The following is a 25,580-nucleotide window of genomic DNA, read 5'->3' on the forward strand; positions in this document are numbered from 1 at the left end:
ATATTAAGTAATGATTCAGCTCATATTCGTTAAGTCCTTATGTTTTCCATATTTACAGCTCTTTGTGAAGCAGCTCCAGTAGGTGTAGGTGAACATCCGCAGAAGAAAGGTTTTAGATGAGAATGCTTAGCAGGGGATTTCAGGATGATGGGTTGAGTTTGTGAGAAAACATTTGACACTTAGAGCACAAAGTTAGGCTATGTCTGTAAATGAGGATCTCCCTTTTCTCCCTTTTTCTTTCCTCTTCTCTTTTAATTCAGTTTTTTGCACCCACTTCCTCCCACAATCACCTCCTTTTTTTCGTTCTTTTTTTTTTTTTTTTTTTTTTTTTTTTTTCCCCCTAATAGCGTGAGTCAGGACTCTATGAGAGCGCCGCCTGATTCATTTGTTTATCGTCGTTGTGTGTGGTTATTCACTGCTGAATCTGTGTTCGCCGACACGGGAGATCAACTGACACTCAAACCCGTCCTATTTGAGTTTGTCCGTCTGTCTGTGTGTGCTGTGTTTTCAGCTGCTGCCAGCAGGTTCATTAATCAATAGTGTGTGTGTGTGTGTGTGTTAGTTCATGCAGTTCAAGGTAACAATCGGAAATGTTAATCCCTGACACACAGTCTTGTGTATTGGCTTGTTTACAGTCTGTGCCGGGCATCTAGGTAGGTGCGCGTGTGCTTGTAAGCGCTGAGTCATTGCAGGCAGCTTTTGATGTGGTGGTGTAATTGCAGCAGCGGCATGTCAAGACACACAGCAGGGCTGAGAGGAAGCGCATCATCATCACTCAGGAATGCGCTTCCCCTCAGTTGTGGTGTTGCGCGGATAGAGGCACACCTGGATCCTTGACCCAGAGGAGGAGCAGGAGGTGGAGAATCAGGCTGGGTTCTCATCCAGCTGGTGAGGAAGTCTTGCATGCGTCTGTGAAATGTTGCTATAAATATTTCAAATTAGGCGTGTTTAGATCAGCTGGGGTAAAGGAAAATCTGCAGGAAATAATGCTTAAGTTGGGAAATCTGTTGATAATTTCCTCTAATTGTTTTGTCCACAAATTCACATTTAGCAGCACCAAAGTCATCGCATTTTCGATGCTGGAACTCAAATATGCTTTTTTTTTTTTTTTTTTTTTTTTTTTTTTTAAATCAAAAGTGGTTCACCAGAGGCTCTGCAGCATCTCAACTTCATATAGGTTTCATTGTCTGTCACAATCCTGTGGTGTGAGGCAAGATCTGAAGCTCAGAGCCTTCTCGGTAATGAAGGTAGTTAACCTTATACTCACGTCACCATAGCAACAAATGATGCACACCTAATCTGCTCATCACCTACAGTCACCAATCAATCAGATCTTTGAAAAAAAATTATTCCATTGATAGGAAAAGGTAGTGGGATGGTCTTTAGAGACCAGTAGGAAGTTTATCTCTTTCCTTTGTGAACATCAATAAAGAAAAGTAGTGATTTAATCTTTAGTTGCTCTCACTAAAACCGTCTAATGCACATCTAAATGTTAACCACTTAAGCCCCACGCCCCCGGTACCGGGGGCAAAAAGGAGATCACGTTTAATCGGCTATAACACGGGGTGAGAAATATAAGTCCAGACATGTGTAGTATCCACAGAAACCTCTGAATCTCGGCTAAAATGTCATATAAACCATTTCTACAACCACCAAACGCATCGAAAACAAGCCATGACTAAACGAGCAGTTATGTAAATGCACAGAAGAACTGTGTGCCAAAATTTGACATTTTTGTACAACGTCTGGATATTCATATATTGACAGGGCTGTAATTTTTCACTGTTTCACTTTAGAAACATAAATCTTTGCACAGATGATGTTTATATGTTGGTTACTGAATTTCTGGAATCAAATGTGAACTAAGGCATATTTTTAAAAGGGTTATATGCTAAAAATTAAAAAAAGATTAGGCAAGGATAAAATCGACTGACTTTTTCTGTGTTCCAGTCTCAGTAACTTTGACACAGTAATATCTGCTTCAATATTTACACCTCTGATGAAATCTCACAAGTGTTAGCTTTATTTTGATACCAAGATTGTAAGGACAGAGTTTGTAATTGCAGAGAAATAATCAATTAAATTTGGGCATTACATTTTCGAGCAGGAAGCTCAGAAACCCCGTTGGGGCTTAAGAGGTTAATGTAATCAAATAACAGCTGTAATCCATCCTATGTCTTATTGATAGAGGTGCATTTTGACTGGCTTTCCTTCCTTCCTTCAAATTGGCAAAACTTTATTATAACTTCCAGCCTAAAGCCCACTCACATAGGCCAACTAATTGGTCAACGACCTCATCAATTCAAGCCCCAAACCCTTGCACCCTCAAACAACTGCTGAACATCTAAAACTCAAATGTTCATTTACTTGGTGTTGGTGTTAGGGAGTCCACATCTGTACCTAGCAACTGGTGGTTGCCTGGGGATTGCTGACTGGTTCTAGGCCTTGGTGATTGGGGCTTTACTGACCAAAGCTATTGGAGTGCATACACTATAAGAGTCCTCTTACTTTAGCCACTATTCACATTTTTCTAACATAATAGTTTTTTTTTTCTTGCTTTGTAAAATCAGCTGCCCTGCCTCAATGCTTCCGATCGGTCATATATCACCAGCACCTCCCCGCTTCATGTAAACGAACTGCTAGCCTAGATTGAAGCCTCGATTGATTTATTGACGCTGACTGCTGATGTTGGGGTAAAGCTGCGTGTCGCTTTCTTCCAGGCTCCAGTTGCTTTGGCAACCCTCTAATGTATTTACTATGAAGTCATATGTCAGTCAACAGTGTTCTTCACCCTCATCAGCACTCTCATTCTTCAATTGCTCACCTGGGCTCGCCTGTCTACTTCCTGTCACCAGCAGTTGTTTCTCCTGTACTTGCTCGAAGTCGCATTCACTTTTCTGAATTTGAATGCAGCTTTATTTTAGCCCGATCAGGAAAAAGATGGTATGGGTATAAAAAAGGATATGTTCAGTTTTCTTCGTAGTACAGCCCCAGGTCCTCCCTCTGGTGGGAAACATGAGCTGGTTGGTGGCTTCATTGCTCTGTTTTCAAAGGGAAAAGGTAAAAAAAAAAAAAAACAGGCACCTGCGTTCAGTAACAGCAAGGCTTTTGTTACTGAAAAGAGGGTTAAATAATCAAGATTTTGTGGTTATGATTTTTCCGCCAAAACTGAGCAGCAGTATTACTGGGGATTTATGCGTCTGTGTTAACTCTAAGCTGTAGGTATGTCATAACCACCGACCCCTCTAAAACCTTACGTGTAAACTCACGTACACCTGCCTGCACTTTAGTTCCACCTCGGGCAGTTTAGACATGCCAGCCTACATTAAAAGCCAACATTGATTTATTATTGTGCAACGAGAGCCTCAGACAGACGATAGAAACTAAACCAAGCTGTCTCTAACCCTGAGGAAGTTTTAGTTGATTGATTGATAATACTTTATTCATCCCGAGGGAAATTGGGTTTAAGTCGGTCTTAAATTTCTTAAAATTTTTATATATATCATTTTTTTTTCTGATATGCATCATATTCAAATCTTTAAATGCTGTGAAAGTTGGGTCATGAGAGAGAGATGTGCCCTTAAACCTGTCAGAAGTGACTTTTAGATGTCTGTGACAGCAGTGGGAAGCTGCCCTTTTCTCCTTCTCCTTGTTCTCGCCTCCCAGCCAAGTGCCGATGAGGTGGTAAAGGGCTGGACAGAGTGCGAGGCAGAGTTATCGGACGGAAAGGGAGAGTAAGATGCCCTTTTCCTCTCTCGTTCCCACCTCCACGTCTGTGCCCTTCTATATTTACAGGTCTATTTCCAGACTGACATGAATTTATGGGCCGGTATGAGGCTCTGCTCGTAACAGGACCCCCCCAACTTCTCTTTTACTGTGTGTTGCAGGCAGAGGTCTCTCTGCATCCTAAATGGCCAGACATGTATTCCCACAGATGTTAGAATTATTAGGCATCAGGCGTGCACACAAGGCAATTTTGATTTTAAGCTGCCATTGTGACTGTCATAGGAAAGTATTTGTGGCTCTTTGAGAGCCCCCTGAGGCTGGACTCTTTGCTCTTTATGCCTGTTTTAGTATACATTCGGCAAATAAATAACCTTAAAATAACGTGTGCCGTTTGATGAGCACTGTAATTCACAGGACTGAAATGATAGATGTGCTTTGAGCATGGGTGGCCTGCATTAAGAGGCTTGGGAACATAAAGCTGGCAGTGTTGTTGAGAAACAGGGAAGTGGACCTCAAACTTTGGGCAAATGACTGCTTGGAGAGCTCCCATTGATCAATAAAGTCTTTAAATATGGGGTTCTAGCAAATGTTATGAGAGTTTAGGTAAAAAATAGTGCATTTGCTGAAGGTAAAAATGAAATTCAATAGTAAATCACCTGAAAGTTAACAAGAAAGAAAGAGATATGTGAACTGAGCTAGAGAACCTGGTGTGTGATGAATTTAGGCTTTTAATGGAGGTGGGGATGAAAGACAAAACAAGGTCATCATTTTTTGCAAACTATGAACTATCTTATCTCAGCTGGCCTGTTTTAATAGTTGTTGAAAGCCAAGTTGTAATTTAAATAAAATTTAAAGTAATCACACAGCCCTACTTATAATTTTCTATCAGTACAAGTTCAGGTTAGCCCTATGAGTCAAAATCTTGGCTCTTTATGATGTCAGTGAGAGCAAGGATGTCATCTCAGGACTGAGCAATACAGGTGAAGAAACTGGTCTCTGAATGGTTGCTGGGTGAAACTGACCTGCACCAGAAAGCTCCCTGCAGATGTCTGGATGCATCCTCAATCATCCAGGTCAGAAAATCCCAGAAAGTTTGTTCTGTTCCAAGTATTGACGGAACGGTTTTTCCCCCAAAGAAAAGACTTTGAGATTTTCTTGTGAACACTTTGGTCACTAGCAGGTTACTGTGGAAGATGCTAACTTGTCTGCAAACACTTACCAGCTCGAGCTTGTCGAGCGGCAGTGAAGCATGACAACGTGTCATGCAGAACGGGGAACGACGTTCATCTCCACAGTAAAAGTTGTGCGCTACTGCTGAAGCCAACAACTTTCAAAAGCCGCAGCTTTTACTTTGAAGGCAAAAGGCCTCAGTTTCTGGTTTGTGTCACATTCCTCAGATTACCTACCACTTAGCAAGTAGTTGCAGAGTGTTTGCAGATAAGTTGGCTTTTTCCATGCAACTACAGGTGACTGTGGCATCTAGAGACAAAGACACATTATGAGAGCACCTGTCTGCTGGTCAGACCTCTGAACACCAATCAGGGGAAAGCGAGCTAAAATTACTCATTTCAAACAGTGGATAAACCCAAAGTCTGCAATAAAAGAGAAAAAAGGATTATTTTGAACTTGTAAACACAAAAAGCTACTCCAGTAGAGTCCAGGAATAAATATAGGGAGTGGAAATTAATAAATTAACTTCGCAACATTGAAGATTTGAAAGATGTGGTTCTCGGAGCTTTAAATATCAGTTTAGAGCAGCTCTTTGTTTGGTCCCTACAGAGAAAAATGGTTATTAGCCATTTTCTAAGCAAAACACAATCCAAATGTGCTCTTGAATTAGCATCTGAAATATGCTTCTATCTTATGTGACATGAAGGAGAATATCTTTTCGACATTTGGCTTCAAGAAAATATTTTTGCACATCTGAGAAACAGTTAATTGAGAACATTTTCAAATCGGTTTTTAATGAAAGCTGCAGCACAGCTTGACAGAAGCCTAATCAAATGTCATTTCCATCTTGTCTACTTCGGTTTTGTTCCTATGTTTTGCATGCTGCAAGCAGCTGTTGCAACTCGTCAAAGCTGGAAACAGTTTTGTTTTTTGGGGGTTTTTTTGGGGGGGGGTTAAAATTATTTATAAAGTGGCGATTATTAATGAAGTTGTGAATCATGCAGTATAAATAAAGTCGCAGGCAGTGATTAAGCTTCACAAGACCAACGAGCTGCAGTGCTTACTCAAGTGGAAATGTTGTGTCTCGTCAGTAATAAATGGACCTAAACATCGTGAGTCTTTAACTGGGCCTGCACGTAGATTTCGTAGGTGGTCTCGGACTTTAATCATCGGGGTTCCTGAGGCTCTCGCACTTAGAGAAAAGCTGCAGTTTTCTCTTCTGTCTTTGCAGTGTTTTCGTCTACTTCACCGCCTCCTGCAGACACACGGTAGTGATAAAGCATGATTTTACTGGAATACCCTTGGACTGGCTGGAATGTGAGGTTAGATAGCTTTATTAGTCAAAGTCTGAATGTGTGCGCAAACGTGCATTTAAGAGGAACCCCGAGTGCGTCAAAGTTTGTTTTACATTCATTCTGTTTAGTTCAAAGTTTACTGAAAGCTTAAAAGCGACTTTAAGAGTTTTAGATAATGCGAAGGAAATTTTAGTGAAGTTTTATTATTGAGTGAGACGGACAACAATTTTCATTCTAGTTTGTCTTTGAATGGGTTTGTCTGTCTGATGTGACATCATCCATCTGTTTAGTAATGTCCTGTTATGAAGCCTCTAGTTTTCAACATTGCCATCTAGGTGTTTGGAAACTGGATGTGTTGAATGAGGGGCGGGTCTGACTGCAAAACCACACACTCATTCGGTAATGACTTGTGATTGGCATGTGCTGATGAGCATGTCCCGGTTTGTTCTTCTTTCTGATTCTTTTTGAATTTTGACGGTAATTTAAAAAATGAGCTTCAATTTTTGTTAAATATGACCTTAAACTAGCAAATAAGCCCATAAACTCATCACTGAAGTATTTACTGAGGTCGCAGAGTGAGGGCCATTGAGAGCTATTATCCCATAGGCTTACAGATCTCAATAGTGAGAGGTGAACCACTGAGGCGGGCAGGCAAAGTACTGCAAACCCCAAATACCACAGCTAACAACTTCCAGCCATCTTCGCGTTTATATGGTTAATGATAGCGCTGTATAATAATAAATTTGTATACATTTTGTAGTGTAGAAATGCTACAGTGCTTTTTTTTTTTTTCTGACTGCAGATGCCACTCTTGTGGTTCCTGAAGTTTTGCATTCACGAAATGACCTGATAAGCACAGGTTTAAACATTTCCACAGAAACGGCGACCTTAACCAGAGGCGTTACACTCTCAAGTTGGGATTGTGGGTAGAGTCTTTCTTCTTTCAGATGCTCCCTTTAGGGGTCATCACAGTGTCACGTCCTCCTTCACTACCTCATCTGAGCTCTTCCTCTTTCTTCAACATCCTTTGGCCAATATGTCTACCATCCGTCCTCTGTACAAGCCCAAACTGTCTCAACCTCACCTCTCCAGCTGTCCCACTGATGTACTCATTTCTAATCCCGTCCATCCTGGTGACTCCCAAGGAAAATCTCAGCACCTTCAGCTCTGCATCCTTTCTCCAAACTAAAACATCGGAGCAGGTCTCACTAGTAGTTCTAGTAGGAACAAGTTAAGTTCATAAAGTCTGTCGTAGCTCACAGCCAGTCTGCTTTAGATGGTTTCAGCATTATGGCTTATAATCCACATCTCTATGGAAAATATGAAGGTGGTTTCTACTCCTGGAATTAGAGCAGGGCGATATGGCCAAAAATATTTATCACGATATATATTTGAAAATTTGCGATAACGATATAACTGACGATATAATTGATGCGAGACAAAATACAACTCCACAACATTACTAGCGCAAAAAGACAACCTTCCATTTATTTTCACTTAAACAAGAAGCTGGTTTTTATGTACATTAAAAGCTTTATAAAAATGTAACAGTGCAAATGCAAATTCCTTGCTGAAAGTTTAACCAAAAGGCATTTCCAGTAGAAATGGGCTGACATATCCTGAGCATAACCATGTATAATATCCACTGAAGTTAAAAAGAGGTGCTTTGCAACATTAAACTGCAGTGTGCAGTACGTATTTTTCGGACCATAAGGTGCACGGGATTATAAGGCACATTAAGCGAAACAAAGCAGTCAGATAAATCAAACTTTATTAAACTCATTCTTCTTGCTTCCTCCACTTCTGTACCATTGATTCATTAATGTTGAATTCTCTGGCAGCTGCTCTATTCCCATGTTGTTGCAGTATGACTAACCTGGTATTGTGGATGGATTATCTCAGTTGTCCTCCTGACTGAAGTTTGGTCCGTTTACAGCATCCTGCCATGCGATTGCATTTGTTTCTAACCATGAAGAACCTTCACGTTAACTTTTATAAGTGGAAAAGTGTTAGTGTTCGTCCTCCAGCTTCACTGTTTATGTTATGCTAACATAGCTGTGTCGCTAGCGATCACGTAGCACATCATTATATACCAGCTAGCCCAACTTCAGTAACCCTACAAATAGAGCTGGGCGATAGAACGATAACGATATGTATCGCGATATAACTTTTACTCGATAGAGAAATTAAGCTATCGCGATAGACCTCGCCGCTCTTGTCCTCTTAAAAAAAAAAAAAAAAAAAAGGTCAGCCGATCCAAATTCAGTAGCGCAGAGCCGAACCAATCACAGCCGCAGCGTCACGTCGCGTGACTTGTTACATACAGCACAAGTGCCAAGCCGCACGTGTGTTTGTTTGGGAAGCAGCCAGCGGGTAATGGAGCCAGCGCATAATGGAGGAAATGAGTGTGCCGACTAGAAAAATCAACCGAGCGTGACCGAAGAGAAAACAGATGATGGTTCCAACGCCGGAGAGATTGTCGAACGGAAGAGCCATAGAAGTTCCGTAGTTTGAAGGTATTTCGGCTATTTCAAGTCTGACAAAAAACAGAGTAGCGTGCACTGTAAATTGTGCCGAAAGCAAGTCTGGAAATACAATAAACTGGTGCATGCGTCACACTGTGCGCCACGTTATTGTTTCGGTGAAATGAATTTCTACAATACTGTTACTGTTAATTCTACTCTCTGCAGTGTTTAAATGCTTACATATACACACAGTTACTGTCCGTCCACACATACGACTCTGTTCTGCTTCTATGCCGCAGCTTTGTTTACTTTTTCCCACCGAGGCTTCTAGACTTCTGATTGGCCAACATTTCTGCACGGTTAGGAATCTAGCGCCACCTGCTGCTTTGGCATGTTCATAGCAGCGTTTTCCTTCATTTCTGCCTTTATGTGTGGACGGGATTATTTTTTTAAAACGAAAACAGAAAATCTCAGTTTTCAAAAACACCCGTGTACGTGTGGACGTAGCCTCAGTCTCTGACTGGAAGCGCTAATTCGTCATTCGGCTTTTGTCAGACTAAAGTAACTGTTAAAACTGTTTGAAAAGCTCAGCTATACAACAAGGAGAGATTGAGAATTTCCTTTTAGTTCTCAGTTTATTTGATATTGACAAAAGTTAGTCAGTTTTGTCTGTTCTTCTGTAAAACAAACTAAGATTTATTTTTAGAATTAATACTTTATTTCTAAGTGGAATTGACAATTTAGTCTGTTTCATTTGTTCTATTTTGAAACTTAAACGCTTTAGCGCCTGCCTTTTGTGTAGTTTGCAATATTTGCCTTTATTTAGCTGAAAAAGTCTCATGTTCCTTAAGTACATCTACCCTGTTGAACTTATTATGGGAAATAAATATTTAAAAAGAAGCTGCTGATTATTTCACATTTTACTTGTGAGCAACGGCACATTTAAATCTTACAAATATAGTTATTTGGCTTATATCGTGATAGATATCGTTATCGCCTGAAATGAAAAAAACATATCGTGATATGAAAAAATCTCATATCGCCCAGCTCTACCTACAAACGTCACTGCTGTTTAGTTTCCTGTCTTCATTTATGTTGGAAGTGATAGCAGAGCTGTACGTTTGATTTTTTTCAGAAATCTCTCCGTCAGAACGTGCTATATCATGCTTAGGTAACTAGCGAAACTAGCGAGCTAACTTCCGCTAGCTTCCTGCTAACTTCTAACTCCGTTAAATGTAATAACTTTTGTTTTCATGGATGCCTGGAAGTTAAACTTTATAGTTAAATGGTAAAATGGTAAATGGCCTGTATTTGTATAGCGCTTTTCTAGTCCCTAAGGACCCCAAAGCGCTTTACACAACCTGTCATCCACCCATTCACACACACATTCACACACTGGTGATGGCAAGCTACAATGTAGCCACAGCCACCCTGGGGCGCACTGACAGAGGCGAGGCTGCCGGACACTGGCGCCACCGGGCCCTCTGACCACCACCAGTAGGCAACGGGTGAAGTGTCTTGCCCAAGGACACAACGACCAAGACTGTCCAAGCCGGGGCTCGAACCGGCAACCTTCCGATTACAAGGCGAACTCCCAACTCTTGAGCCACGATCGCCCCATAGTTACACCTGGTAAAGCAGCAATGCTGATCGTTTTATTAAAGATGAAAGAATTTAGACAGTTTTTAACTCTCAGTGATGCTGCAGTGTTGTTTGACCTGAAGCATACAGAGTTTAGGACCCAGATTACTTCCAGATTTAAGAGCATCTTAGTCCGACAAATACGACAATAACGACGGCCGCTTGCATGTTCTACAAAAAAATGTGCTTTGTTGTGTATCTGACGGACAAACACCAAACCAGTTCCACATCACTGAAGTTGCACCATTTTTACAAACCAATTCTGGTTCATCTGTTTCACTCAACAATCGGCCATGTGCGTATGAAAACAAAGGCACTGCACATGCGCGTTTTACTCCCATTCTATCGCGATATTTCATTTTCCTATAGTTGCCTAACATTATACCGGTATTACCGTGAACGGTATAATAGGGCCCAGCCCTACCTGGAATCTAGCTGTTGACCTCTATAGTCTTTTTAGTCTAGTGGCCAAAATAAAATACAGTTTTAAGTCGCTTTTGCGTTGGCTTGACTTTTCAAACTAAGAAGATATATCCTTTTGTACTTCCTATTGTTGGCCCTGTGTCACAGTTGCACTTTTATGTGAAAATGTCCTTTATCGCATTTGGACCAAATTGCGGACATCGAGGGTTAGTAAAGTCTGATCGATGGGCACACTGTAGAACAGGATGACCCCTTACAGTTTGACCGTTTGCATTGTTGATGCTGATATTTGCCTCAAGTACAGCTCTTCTTTGTCTTCCGTGCAGCTGCTGTGGTAAGGGTGGGGGTAGAGACGGGGGAAAAAAACAGAACAAGAACCAAACTGGACACACAAAAGTGAAGTGAAGTGCGTCTTTTCGTTCCTCGATCTGCACTTGAAAGGCCGCCAGTCCAGCTGTCGCGCAAGCCCATGTCAGGTCAACCCGTTACGCTGGCTGTTCACTCCCATGATGCCTTTCATCTCTTGTCCCAGCTGGGTGAATGGGGTTTGGGGACAGAGAGAGGCACGAGCTGAGGGTCAGCGAGGGCAGAGGGAACGAGACAGAGGGCGGCGGATCTGAGCACCTGCGCGTGTTGCAACAACACAACAATCTGTTAGCTAATGCAGGTGTTTTTATGACCTGATTTTGCCCTGAAAGTGTGTGTATGTGTGTGTTTAAGCAAGGTCAGCTTGGGTCAGTTGGGCTCGTGTCCTAAGAGTGTTGTTTTGATCAAAGTCCACGCCTGGACTGCAGAGAAACCCAGAGACCTCAGACTTTCTCTCTCTGTCTGTCTCTTGCTCTCACACACACCCACATTCAGATTCAGCCTTGCGTTGACCATAATTAAATACAGTATTGCCAAAGCTTGTTGTATGTAGTGTTAAGTATAATGATTTAGAAAGTTAAAAGAAAAGATACAAATCCACATAACTGTGCTGTTCACCAATGGTGGCTGAAGCTTGTTTTCCTCATCTCTCCATGCATGCTATTTTTTTTTTCTTTGTTTAAAAAAAATAAAAAAATAAAATCTTCTCCCTTTAGATATTAGTCTGATTACACTCCTCTAATTCCTGGACAATTTGAACGCACATTTGCTACAAACACAAATGAGAAGCAGTCAGAACTCACAGGTTTCAAAATGTTAAGAATTTCAGGAAGGAATGAAACAATCAGCAGTTCAATAAAGGAAATATTTGTGAGTATTAGTCATTCAATGGAGAAAATAATACTGCGTGTACTCTGTACTTTACTGTGTATAAGTTATAAAACTACAGTCTGAAAGCTTTTACTGTTAAATGACAGTAAAGTGCCAGTAACGGGCCTCGGCTGCAGTAAGCTGTTGTTTTTACAGCATGGTGTCATAGATTACAGCAACAGTTTCTTTCTGTAAATGTACAAAATAGTGCGGTTATGTCAGTGTACTCACTCTGATCTCTATAAACAGCCCTGCCTCTGCTGTACACGGGAGGAGTAGTGAGGCTGTTTTTAACACTTTAACAAAGTGAGCATGAGTGCTGGCAGGATACTATCAATTACCGTAGGACTCTTGAACACGGTTTGTACCTATGCAAACACTGGAAACGGCATCTCACCTGTACAACTTCTAACACCAAATAACCAAACTTAGTTTAAATATTCAGTTTTATCTTTATTTTAAACTATCCACTACGTGTTGTTCGTTGCCTTGGTGTTATTCATTCGGACAAAGGATTTTGACAGACCCACAGTGCTTATATGATTACTAAAAATGTGACACATATTTTTGGAGGCTGCTGTCACTAGGCGAAATCAGTCACACAGACGGGTGCTATACAAAAAAACTCTTTCTGACTGCTTTGATCGCTAGCAGATTGCCACAGTCGCCTGTGGTTTACACTACAGACACTAGCTTGTCTGCAAAAATATTAACACTCTGAGCTGTAGTTTATCACTGCTTGGAGAGTAGTTTGCAAATGTTGCACAAAAGTCTTTCATATAAACTAGGTTTTCAGGCAGCACCTCTTTGTGACGAGTTTAATGTTGGCAACCTCCAGCAACCACACACCAACTGGTTGCATAATATACACACAACCAGTGGCTGCCGGGCAGCTGTCAGCTGTTCTTTAGGCTTTTGTGACTAAGGTGTTATTTGGCAAAGATGTTTAAAACCCTCCGATATTAGAGCGATAACCCCAACAATCAGGTGACACCCTTATGAGCAAATACATGACAACCCCATGCACAACCAGGCTCAGACAGGAACAGCTATACGCTTAATCAAAAGGCAAGTTTTTAATTTAGTCTTAAAAATAGACGGTCTCCCAGTCTAATGTAGGAGCTGGTTCCATAGGAGAGAGGCAGGAATCACCAGACACCTCACCATACGATGTTATTACAATGCTTAACTCACGATACCATTTTTTGCGACCTTGAATGTTTTGCAACATGTTGAGTATTGTAATAACATATTGTATATTTTGATTTATCACCTTTTTTCAAAGTTAGAGTCGCAGAGTGAGATTGTGGAGGATACCTACACCATCACTAAAACCTGCCATAAATACCACCATCAGATAGTTTCAACAACTTCAGTCTCAACAGGGTCGAGCTGGCAGTTGCATGCAGTCTGTTTGAATTAGTGTGATTTTTGATGATTTGTCACAGTTGTTGCAGTAAATTCACATTTGACTATTACATGTGTTCTCAGCAAACCTTCCTGTTCTCCAGGAATACAGCCAGTTAAGTGGAGTCCTCTCGACTTGTGCATGAGATAAGCCCTCTTGTTCGTAGTATTCCCAGAATATTTACTTTTTTTTAATAGAATATGAAAATTTAGTGCCCCTGTATTGCTACGATAGAGCAAAATATCACAATACTATGCTGTATCAAACCTGCCTACCTCTTAACCCAACCCACTCCTGTTGAAAGCTGGCTCTGCCTGACATTGTATGTTTAGAAACGTGAGAGTAAGTAAGCCTGCAGTCTGAGAGCAAAGTGCTCTGTTAGGGTAATTTGATACTAAAATATATATCAGATATGAAGGGGCCTGATCATTTAGGACTTGGTGTGTAAGGAGGAGGATTTTAAATTTGATTCTGGATCTAACAGGCGCCAGTTAAGAGAAAGTCCTGTCAGTTCTCTCACTGCAGTGTTTTAGATCAGCCGAAGGCTTTTCAGGGAGCTTAAAGACGGCCTTGTTCATAGCAGAATTCCAGGGTGTGCTACACCTTTTGGTTTTTTTTTGGTTGTAATTTGGTTGCATCAGGTTGTTGTTTCTTCTCTTATCCGTGTATCCCTGCCTTTCCGTCAGTCCATCCCTCCCTCCCTCCCCATGGCTAGCAAACAGAGGGGCAGCATTCCAGCAGTGTCAAAGCATCTGTATTGTGGCATGCTGCTCACATTGTTGTGTCAGACAAAGGCTCGCTCTCAGCGGAATAACCCAGCTGGACGGCGGCCATCGCCACGGGTCATTCAGGGCTGCTGGGCCGCACCACAACAACCGACCTGACAGCCCGACCCAGCAATGATAGCAGGGCAGGAAACAAACATTTTATTTGTGAGCGTGTGTGTGTGTGTGTGTGTGTGTGTGTGTGTGAGCGTGTGTGTGTGTGTTTGCTTGCTGGCAGCGAGCAGAATCCAAAGTTCACCGGCCACGCACACTTATTACCAGACAAACAGATTTTATTATACAACGAGGAGTTCAAGCCAAGCCTCCTCCGACAGAGATGTCTCACATTTGTGCTGCTTCTCTCAGGCGGTGATCTGTGACCGTGCAACTGCTGTAGTTCTACTTTCTTCTTCTGTGATTGTAAACCTGCGGCTTGTGTCATTAATCGTGCCCTTTTTAAGATTACCAAACTGTTGGGCAACCTCTAAGCGTGGTGATAACCATTCCTGAGCTGGCAGAAGAGGGTCGAGTGTTTTTGCAACCCCTGCAGTGTCTTCCAACGCACGACCCCTCAGAAGCCACCAGAACCCCCACCTTTTCAGGATTTGGAGAAATGTTTGGGGGGCTGAGCCCAAAGCCAGACAGGGTCTGGTTCCAGTCAAAATTGGCACCGCTAGCCTTCAAAATGTCCAAAAAGATCATATCGACAGCCCCCCCCCCCCTTCCAATCAGTGAACCACAAACATTCCTGTTTCTGTGTGTGTGCTGTGATAATGTGTAATAGTTTTTCTATTAGCCCGTGGTCTCATTATAATTGTTCTCATTTTCCAGCTTGCTTTTTTTGTTTGTACAAACAGCAGTGAAAATGCTTGTTACGCTTTAAAGTTGGTTTTTTTTGTTTTTTTAAGTGCTTCCTGTAGGGCTGCTCAATTAATTTAATTTTAATCACGATTACGATCTGGGCTTTCAACGATCATTAAAAATGACTGAGCCGATTATTAGCCCCTCCCTCATTTATCCGCGACACCTTAAAGGCCGGTCCGTGAAAATATTGTCGGGCATAAACCGGTCCGTGGCGCAAAAAAGGTTGGAGACCGCTGATTAAGAGGACCCGAGGGAAGCTCGGAAAGCTAAGCAGAAGTTATTTGGAGAGGAGAGAGTGACTGCCTTTTGGTTGAAAAGAGAGGTTAAAAAAAACTTCAGTGGTGTTGCACACTATTTTATATTATTTTTTTAAAGTCATTGTTAACCCTTTAAAGCCGGTCAGAGCAGCACGCTCCGTTTTGCATAACTATTTTTAAATCCCTGTAGAACCGGAACCATGTAAGCTAGCGCAATAATTTTTTTTGCATATGAAACTTACATCTGATGCCATCAGCTTGTCCTCGTCACGGTTTCGTTCCACATATAGCTTTGCAAAAATTGCATAAAAAGCGCTTGCAGGAACAAAAACATAATATTCCAGAAACACGCTTTGCCGATCCGATCAGCTGTTCGTAACACTTCCCACAGTGAAATGAGGCACATGCTGTTTTCTTTGCAAATTTGCATCATAGGATTGTTTTTTGTTTTTCCTGCAGTATATAAAAATTGCTGTATCTCCAAAATAAAACTATGAAGACACTCAAAATAAATTTCCTGTGGTGGGAAACTATTTTTTGCAACTTTATTGTATTTAAAGTTTTGAGGGATAAACCTCTTAAACTTCTCCAAGTAGAAATATATGTAAACAAAACAAAAGCGATTTTCAATTTTTTTTGTAGTTTATTGCACTTTTTTGCAATTTATGTAATTACTATGGACTTAATGCATACATATTATTAAAATATGGGCTATAACAGTTGTATTGATGTATAGCAACTTGAAATGCTCCCACAAATGGCACTACAGCATGTAAAAAAAATAATATAAGCTCTGGTGGACTTGGTTCTATAGTAGGTCTTAAAGGGTTAAATAAATATCGTCAAATAATCGTGATCTCAATTTCAGTGAAAATAATCGTGATTATCATTTTTGCCATAATCGAGCAGCCCTAGCTTCCTGTCTTTTGCTTAACCGTCTGGAGTCAAGTGTGCAACTGGCTGATTTTACCACAAACATTTTTAACGAATTACTTTTATCATTTAAAATGCAAATACAAGATGCAAATTTCTAAACCTAGTGTACACACAGGACACATCACAGGGCTTACAGCTGGCATTTTAAAATTGTTTATCATAACTCTGGTTTTACTTGTCTTTACTCAGCCTGTCAACACAATTTAAAAAACGGAATTTATTCGCGAGCCAGCGTTCTGCGGGTTACATCGTCTTAAATCGGTCATGTGATTTGGTCGCGGCAGCACATGTGTCAACACTACAAGGTTAAACAAAAGTTCCACATCCAGAGATACTCACTTCAATATATGACAGCATTTCCTCACACAATAAACTTTTACTCAGGAAGTATAGCCAGGGAATTTAACAGTTGCCAAAGTATGGCAGGGAAAACCACCCTGGCTCTTGTTTTGAAAGTCTAGTGTTTTCTTATGGGCTGATTTGCCGGGCAGGCTGCTGTTGTGGCGGTCCACGGGACGTACCTCTTCTGCACAGCAGCTTCTCATTCTGCTCTGGATCCTCTGTGAGCTGCAGGTCTAGAACTTGTTTATGTGGAGCTATCCCATACTCGCTGAGGGCTCCAACCTGCAATCCAGTCCTCCATGGAGAGGCAGCTGAAAAGTCACAAAGTATTTTGCATATTAGATACTTGGAGAGGAGAAAGTTACAATTAATAATTACAGCAAACGTCCTTTTGCCTCTTCTAGGTGGAGCTTACTTTCAGTTGTGTAGAGACAGAAAGGAAAGTCGTTCCTCTTGTTGTTCAGCTGCTCCCGCACACAAGAAAACCTTTACTATAAGAAGAAGGAACAAGTCAGTCAAATAATAAGTAAAAAATATATGAATTAATACCAATTACAAGTATCTGGCACTGATACTGTCATGTTTTCCTGACCTAACTAGCTACCCCGGTGCCCATGCTTGGTAAACCTGTGCTGTTGTGTCTTACTGACACTCCACACCTCACAGGTTTATGCCTTTAACGACGCGTAATCTCAACCTGTTTGTTCATTTGGAGGCTGATGATAGCTTCATGTAAATTCTTGAAGTTGTTGGTTTTTGTCTTGATTTTTTGAAAAGAAAAAAAATATACATTCTTCCCAAACTCCCAAACAGATTGTTCTTTTTTGTATTTGGCTGCCTGTGGTCAGTGTCATGTTGTCGCTAGTTTGTTGTTTTTGTGTTTGTCTTCATGTTTTCACTAACATGCTTTTTCCCCCCCCCTCTCTCTGTGTCTCAGACTGAGCGACGGAGGTTCATCGCGCGCCGCAGCCCCCCCTCCTCTTCATCCTCATCTCTCTGCTCGCGGCACTTGACTCAGCCTGTGACCTTTGGCCTCCAACGCCGTTGCCCTCTGACCTTCACTGAGACTGAGAAGCTGCTCCCTTCTGATCGCAGACAAAATGTCAAAAACAAACACAAAAAACCGCTTGCAGTTTTTAAAAAAAGTGTTTTTCATTTTTTGTTTTTCCTCTGTTTTATATGCATATCGTCCCTTTTTTTTTCTTTCTTCTTCTTCTTTTTTATTTTTTTTAAATTAACAAATAATCCTCCCTCTCTTGACCGACGCTGCCAGCGTGCGCTGCTTCCCCGCCCCCTCTCAGAGACAGTTGGGCTCGTACTTATTCAACAAACAGAGGGTGAACTTTGGCTGAGGGGCGTCCTTGCATCTGCACAGAGCCTTTTTATCAGATGGTTCTGCTTCTCCATATAGTATTAAAAAAGAAAAAAGGGAAAATGAAATTCAAAGGCATTACGGCACAGACTTGGATTTTTTTTTATGTTGATTTGAATTTAAATAGTCATCATTTATTATTATTATTATTACTATTACTATTATTATTCTAATTTCTTTAACCCCTTGTGTAATCCATCCTGAATGCCGTATAGTTATTACATATTGGATAAAGTGTTTATTTTTTTAATTCCTTAACCCCCTTTAATGGTACAAGCTCGCGGCTGGGCCCGTTTCAGTTTCAGAGTGGCATTGTACGAGTATCGCGTTTGATCCCAGGTACGACGCAGTACCGGCACCCTTTGGATCATCATGTAGCAGGGCGCTTGCGCCTCAGCGACACGTTAGCACCCATTGCCTGAGCGGGCCTGCTCTAAAGGGCTAAAATCAGCTGCAGTACTGCGCCAGTGTGGGTTTGTCAGAGTACCAATGCAACCTTAAAGCATTACTCCTCATGTTATATAGTGCTGATTATTTATATGTTAATGCAGGTACAAATGTTTCGGTACATTTCACTTTGTTTGTTCTTCTGACTGATGGTACTCAGCAGGGCGGGGAATTGTTATGGCCACTGGTCGAACACTGCAATGTTTTCGGTGTCATTTACAATCCACTCATTAGAAGTCTGATAATCTTAAAAGTGAAGCTACAGCTAGCAGTCGGTTAGCAAGGAGTAGCATAGAAAGTCAGAACAGGAGCCAAAAGGTGTTCAAAAGTAATTTTACACAAAGTCCAGTTAAAAGAAATTGTGTTCTGCTCAAACTTTAAATTTTAAACCCAATTTATATCCATTTAATGCTGGCTAGGTGTTTAAATATTGCACTACAGAGCACAGAAAGTCACTAAAATAGCAGTTCTTTTGTTTTACTTGCACAAAAATGAAAATGTATATCACTAAAAGGCAAAAAAATACACCTAAAAATATAAAAGTATTGTTAATATGAGCAAGGCCATAAATAAAGATACAGAGATACAACAGTACATGCCATCTTGTTAAAGTGGGCCTGTTATGCTAATTTCTGTTTCAGTGTTTTGGTTAATTGGATTCTACTAGAGCCACTTAGCAATAATCCTTATTACATTCACCTGTTTGAAACAACCCATTTTAGCTCCCTTTAAACCAACTTTCTCCTGATGGATGCCCTTCAGCAGATAGACGGGACTCCTGTGCCTGAAATGACTGTATAAGAGATGTCTTCTCTCTGTGACATCAAAGAGAGCTAAAAGTAGAAAAAAGCCATTTTAGTTTGATTTAAGTAACTTCTGATTGGATGCCCCTCTAATAGGTTTAAGAAGCAATTAAGTGGGGCTTTTGTCTGGTTTCCATGGCATCATGGAGAGCCAAAAGTAGGAAAAAAGTGTCTGAAACCAGGCATTTGGAGCAGTCTGAAGCCTGAGCTTTTGACTTTCAAAGAGCTGCATACACACAGGATAGAAACCTTGTTCCATTTAAAATAAGCATTCATCCTCATAACTGTGTGCATATGTGACAGAAAATAAGAAAAAGCATAACAGATCAACTTTGACACATTAAACCAAATTGTAAAAGCAGCTTTAGGCCATTATGTCATGACTGTTCCTTAAAGAATATATAATCGGTTTAAACACAGGCTTTATCTATGTGGATAGGTCTGCTACTCTTTTTGGGTCTTTATGCTAAGCTAAGCTAACCAGCTGCCTTCACAGATATCTGGGTGTTGTTAATGAACTCTCAGCAAGAAAATCTGATTATGTGGTTCAAAAACTCGGCTGAAAAAAAACAAAACAACAACAACAAAAAAACGGATTTGTTGTTTTTGTTTGTTTTTTTTCTTCCCCGCCCTGCTGTTTCACTTGGTTCATCTTCCTCAGTTTTCTGCACAAATAACTGTTGAGTAGATCCAAGTAGTTCGTGTTTGTTTGTTTCATTCAGTTTTACCTCATGCGGTCCGTAGCACAGTTCAGATTAGCGAGGGAGAGTGGCGCCAAAGCAAACGCAGACAAACGCTGTGAAAGGTAAAAAGCACAAAGTACAGTATTGACACACTGAGATGCAAACACAGGAATAATGCACACACACACACACACACACGAAATGCAAGTGAACCATTTACTGTACTTTGTGAGCAGTGGCATGTACATACACACGCAAACCCGTACGTCAATAAGACGCATATCTCGGTCATGTGCCCCCCTCCACACACATTCCCTCATATTGCATACAGGCACAGAGGAGTCATGCAGCCCTTTTTAGTCGAGGGTACCTCCTGCGCGTCTCCGTTTCGGCCCTTTGTGAGCGGCTCTTGATGACGTGCGGGATTTTTCTCGCACATATGAATGCCGGGGTGTTCGTCAGCGGCTCCGCGTGACGTAAAGAGGTTTCCAGTAACCGGAGCTCCAGCCCCAGGTGCAGCGCACTGGACATACTTGCCCTGTGACACCCCAACCCACACACACTTATAGTGGCGCACAAATTGCCTCCTCTTTTTGTTTTGGCACCTTCACACACTAATACGCGCGTATTTAGCATTTATAGTCGCGCTGCTCTCCCACGATGTGCTTAAACTCAAAGACTGACAGCTAGACTGGTCCACAGAATTTCAGTGATTTCTTTCAGTATTTAATGCAATCATCCTGATTTTGTTTTTTTTGTTTTTTTCTTATGATTTTTTTTTTTTTGTTTTTTGTTATCCCACCTTTCCTGATGTTTTGGAATTTGCTTGTTTAACGATGCATCATCACTGTTATCCAAGCAGAGCCAGGAGCGAGGGAAGGCATGTTTGACTTTGGTTTTGAAAGCAGCCTCGACAAGTTTAACTGAATAATCTTTGCTCCAATTTGCTCTCATTGTCCTGATACCTGATGCTGACTTGTAGCCGTTTGACCGTGCAGACTGTGGAAGCTTCTTCTCAGGTGCAGGTCCCATAAAAAAGCTGCTTGCTTTGTTCACTGAAGTTCTGAAGGGTTTTGTTTCTTAAGCCTTGTTGTAGTCGTCACTAATATCATTTTTTTTAATGCATTCTAGTTGATCTTGTTTCACTGAAGGAGTTGTGGTTAAACTTACTTTTCCTCTCATCTATTTAAATGCAGTGAAATTCTGAATGGATCAGTGTTTAAAATAATTTAAGGTAATAGGGGTGTGCGAAAATATCAACGAATTTTAAATGATTTCTTTGCAAACAAGGATAAACACAGAAAAACGTGTTTCATTAAATGTAAACTTATTAGGCGATAGGCCTGGATCAGTCGGTACAGCTGGTGTAAAGCAGCATTACATCTCTCCTACTTCAAGCCTGTTTCTGCTAGTTTCTAGCTGCATATCTTTTAGTCTATTAGAGTAGCTTAGCATGATTCACAGATCAAAATAACAAGCCTTGGTGGAGCCCCTAATTTTATCCACTGTCTGACACAACTAGCTTTTGTGTGATTGGCTGCCCATCGTGAGCAACTGGATAGGGCTTCTGGTCTGAGATGGCTGTATTGGGTTTCTCTACTCAGTGACATCACACAGACCCAAGACTAGAGACGCTGGTTTGCAACGGAGCGTTCCGAGCCGTGTGAAGCTGGCACTGATCTCAATATTTGGAAGTTTGTCGGTGTTCAGTACAAACGAGACAGAGGGCCACTTTAACACGCTCTTTCTGCTATGCTACGTTTCCATTTACACGCAGATAGAAGTGGCCAAAGATGAAGCGAGTCTTCCACAGTCTGCAAGGATCCTTCATAGCATAGAATCAGGAGGATTCAACTTCCTAACATCCTGCAATTAGCAAACGTGTCTCGATTAGCACAAACATTTAAAAAACCGTGGCCACGCTTTCCCACCACCCCGGCTCTGTTTTCAGACTCGTGCAATGATGATGACAGACCCCTGAAAATGAGCACGGTCGGTTTTTCTTTTTTAAACGTGACGTGTCTTATGTGAATTTAAGCGATTTTTTTTTTCGCACCCCCGACCTCCCCACCCCATCTTCTCTTTTTGAGTGAACAAAGAGTTAAATCAGTGGCCCGTTGAGACAAATGAGAAATTTTTTTTTTCCTTTTTTGGTTGTTTATTTTTCTTTTTTGTGTACTTTGCTACAGCAATGTGTTGCTTTTGGGGTTTTCATGCTAAATGGTAGAGCTAGTTTTTTTCTTTCCCCCACATAATTTATTTGAAAATTGTACACGTCAGATTTGATCCTCTGTTTATTTCTTTGTTATAACTGAATTCATTCACACAGAATCTGTTTATTTTGGCAACAATTCAACCTCAAAACTGTCCTGTTTTCATGTTTAGGGTGGAGAATTAAGAAAGAAATAAGGCCTACATTATACATATATATCTATATATATAATCCTGACAGAGAAGACTTAGGGTACGGCATCATTATGCAAACTTCTGTTTTTCCTCTAATCCTTTGATTTATTTTATATTCTAGTTTACAGAGGGAAGAATTCATCTTATTCCTGGTTGTTTTGTCTCATCGGAGAGGCTTCTCTGAATACAAAGCGACACAAGGATAGGGGTTTTTTGTTTTTTGTTAAGAGTACATAGGCATTTTTTGCAGTTATTTGTATAAAGAAATTGGTTACAACCTGCCTAATGTTTATTTTTTTGTAACTATATCACAGTTCTTTTGGGTTTTTTTGCTGCTGTGTAGTACAGTTATAACAACTGAAAATGCTGTCAGTGGCGAACTAAGAAGACAAAGGCGTGGGTCAGGAAAAATCCCACTCTCACCCCCGCTACCTGTGTTCTTATTTTATTTTTTCCAAGTTGAATGCTGTTGTTCATTAGCTTTACAGGAAAGAGTTCAAAAACAATACTGTGGAGGTGTGTATCCTTCGTACGTGCATTATTTTTCAGCGTCGTGTGTGTGTGTGTGTGTGTGTGTGTGTGTGTGTGTGTGTGTGTGTGAAGAGAGCTTAAAATTTAGAGAGAAAGAGAGAACTGGTGGGAATCCTCCTTGTGTAAATAAGGAAAACTTGAGTTGTTGCTTTTTTTTCATGTTATGATTGGCGCCTGGCAGGTGCCCCGCCCCCTCGCCCATTATTTTTTTTTAACTTCCTTTTCTCCTTGTCTCTTTTGTTTCCTTGTGGAGAGAAAAGGGGGGTCGGAGGGGGTACGCGGAGGCGATTTGAGCATCGGCATAGTGTTTATATTTATCAAAACTTTTTTGCTTTCGATAGAGCTATTGCAATAAAAATGTGTTCATGTAGCTGCCCTGGTCTCGGCCGTCTTCCTTCCTCTCTTTATTTTGTTTCAATTTTTTTTCGTCGGTTGAGTGTTTCTTTGCAGATCTGTGTTTGTCTTACGTTACACAACAGTTCAGTTTCTAAACACAAACAGGACTTTGACGTCACTAAAGACCCAAATAAATGTATCTGTTTTTGTCTGGGTTTGCTCAGCACACTGATGCACGTGATTCTCAAATATGCTGCGACACACCCACCCGGAGGAGCCAATGAAGTGTGAGCTAAATCATTTCAACCATCTGATGAAGGAAATATTTTTTCTTTCTTCCTCTGGGCACTCTGAAAGGCCACGAGGTTGAGAAATTCCCTGATAACTCTGGAGTCTGATAAAAACCTCTTTGAGAACCTCTGTGATTATGTCTAAAAGAATGCACCGGTGACGTCAGCAAGCGGGATTACGATAAGTCCTCTTGTCTTTAATAACCTCCTGACCCCCAAAGGGAGGCCAAATTTCCAAACTCATTTAGAGGAAATGTAAGCAGCACACACTGGGACCACCTATGCTCACGCTGACTCTTTTTAAATCATTGTTTTCAAACAAGAAATTGATTCAACTGTCATATTTTAAAAAGTATTTAATCCTTTGTGTGTCAGGGTTAGGCTTCTTTTATTACTGGGAGATTCCGGGATAAGTCGCATCATTCAGTTCAATTTAATTTTATTAACACTGCGCATAAATCATAACAACAGCCGCCTCAGAGCACTACAAGATCCTACAGTAATACAAAGAAAACAGAAAACCCCAACAATCATATGACTCCCTATGAGCAAAGTTCTTTGGGGAAGTGGGAAACAAAAACTCCCTTTTAACAGGAAGAAACCTCCAGAAGAACAAGGCTCAGGGACGGCGGCCATCTGCCATGACTGATTTGGGGTTAGGAGAGTCATACGGGACAAAAGACATGCTGTGGAAGAGATTGATAATAACAATTAAAACATTGTGAGTGAAAAAAAAGGTAACTGACGGGAAAACTCATTCATCATGGGCATAATGGCCTAGATAGTAAACTACTGCTGTATGTGTAGCATGTCTGGGTTGACACTTGGGCTGCCACAATGTCTGCGTTGTGCTGTGCAGGGTCAATGAAGAAATGAGCAGGTCCTCTAACATACTGATAAGCCGTCTGCTGTTACAACAAATTTCATCAAGTTTCAGAAATGCAGAGAAATACTTAAAAAAACAAACTTAATTCGATTCAGTTTTATTTATATAGCGCCAAATCACAACAGTTGCCTCAAGGAGCTTTGTATTGTAAGACAAAGACCCTATAATAATATAAGGAAAACAAAGAAAACCCCAATAATCATATTAACCCACTCCCACCCCATGAGCAAGTGCCCTTATAACTAAGGGAGGATTCAGGGTCACCTGATCCAACTATTTGCTTTTGCATAAAGGAAAGTTTTAATCCTAATTTTAAAAGTAGAGATAGTGTCTGTCTCCTGAATCCAAACTGGAAGCTGGTTCCACAGAAGAGGGGCCTGAAAACTGAAAAAATACTCTAGGAACAACAAGTAGGCCTGCAGTGGGAGGTATAATGCCTCCCACAAGCTGACCCCCCCACCAGACAGTAACTTCAGTGTGTTAAATGAAAGCATGCTTAAATGTGATGAGAGACAAGTGTCAGTAACTGACTGTTCCCTTTTTTTGTAAAGTAAATTATAGGGACATGCCATCTCCTGCCAAAATAAAACCGAACAGGCTACGAAACTGCAATCGGTCCCAAGACCTGGTAAATGGGCTGGTTCTTATGAAGGGTGGGTCTACTCTACTGGAGCAGTCAAACCGCTTTATACAGATTGCCTCATTCACACAAGCACTTTTTCCCTTGTCTTGCCTAGGAATACTTTGGCATGCAGACTGGAGCAGCTAGGGATTGAATCACCAACCTTCCAATTAGTAGATTACCTGCTTTATTTCCTGAGCTGTGTAATCCAGACCCTGGAAGGGAGTAGGAAAATTTCCTCATGAACCAAACTTATTTGATCAGTGTGCTACATCTAAACTAACATGTGGACACGGACACCAATGTTATTTGTTCACTTCATTTCTTTTTTTGCTGATCCGAAAATTGATCCGATCCAAACCGTGAGAATTTTGATCCGTGGCACCACTACCAGACAGTAAAGCTAGTTCTCAGCTACGAGCCCGACATGGAACACGACATATTAGCCAGAGGCTACTACGGCTCGGAGCCGCAGAGCTGGCCGAGGTAACAAGAGAATACAAATAAAAAGAAAACAATTTTCGCTAGCAGTCAAAAACTAATGTGTACTCTCACGTCTGCATTTTTATTTCCTGAATACAAATGAAATTATAGCAAAAGTGGTGCTACATGTCTGGCCAGAAAGAGCGGACCAATGTGTTTATATGGTAGTTCAATGCAAGGCTTCAGTTAGTTAA

The 25,580-nt window shown here is 41.0% G+C and overlaps 1 protein-coding gene across 1 annotated transcript in view; it reads left to right on the forward strand.

Moving 5' to 3' along the window:
• Positions 1-23,139, forward strand: part of irs4b (insulin receptor substrate 4b) — a 33,387-nt gene extending 10,248 nt beyond the window's left edge. Inside the window, exon 2 of the mRNA XM_086276682.1 lies at positions 17,465-23,139. Within this exon, the coding sequence (XP_086132808.1) occupies positions 17,465-17,469 (5 nt within the window). The 3' untranslated portion in view covers positions 17,470-23,139. The remainder of the gene's footprint in view (positions 1-17,464) is intronic.
• Positions 23,140-25,580: the final 2,441 nt, after the last annotated feature.

This window comes from Aulonocara sp. 'chitande type north' Nkhata Bay, linkage group LG3, assembly GCF_057382095.1.
Source record: "Aulonocara sp. 'chitande type north' Nkhata Bay isolate Kocher_YH1m ecotype deep benthic linkage group LG3, A_spYH_male_GT1.1, whole genome shotgun sequence".
NCBI classification, from domain to species: domain Eukaryota; kingdom Metazoa; phylum Chordata; class Actinopteri; order Cichliformes; family Cichlidae; genus Aulonocara; species Aulonocara sp. 'chitande type north' Nkhata Bay.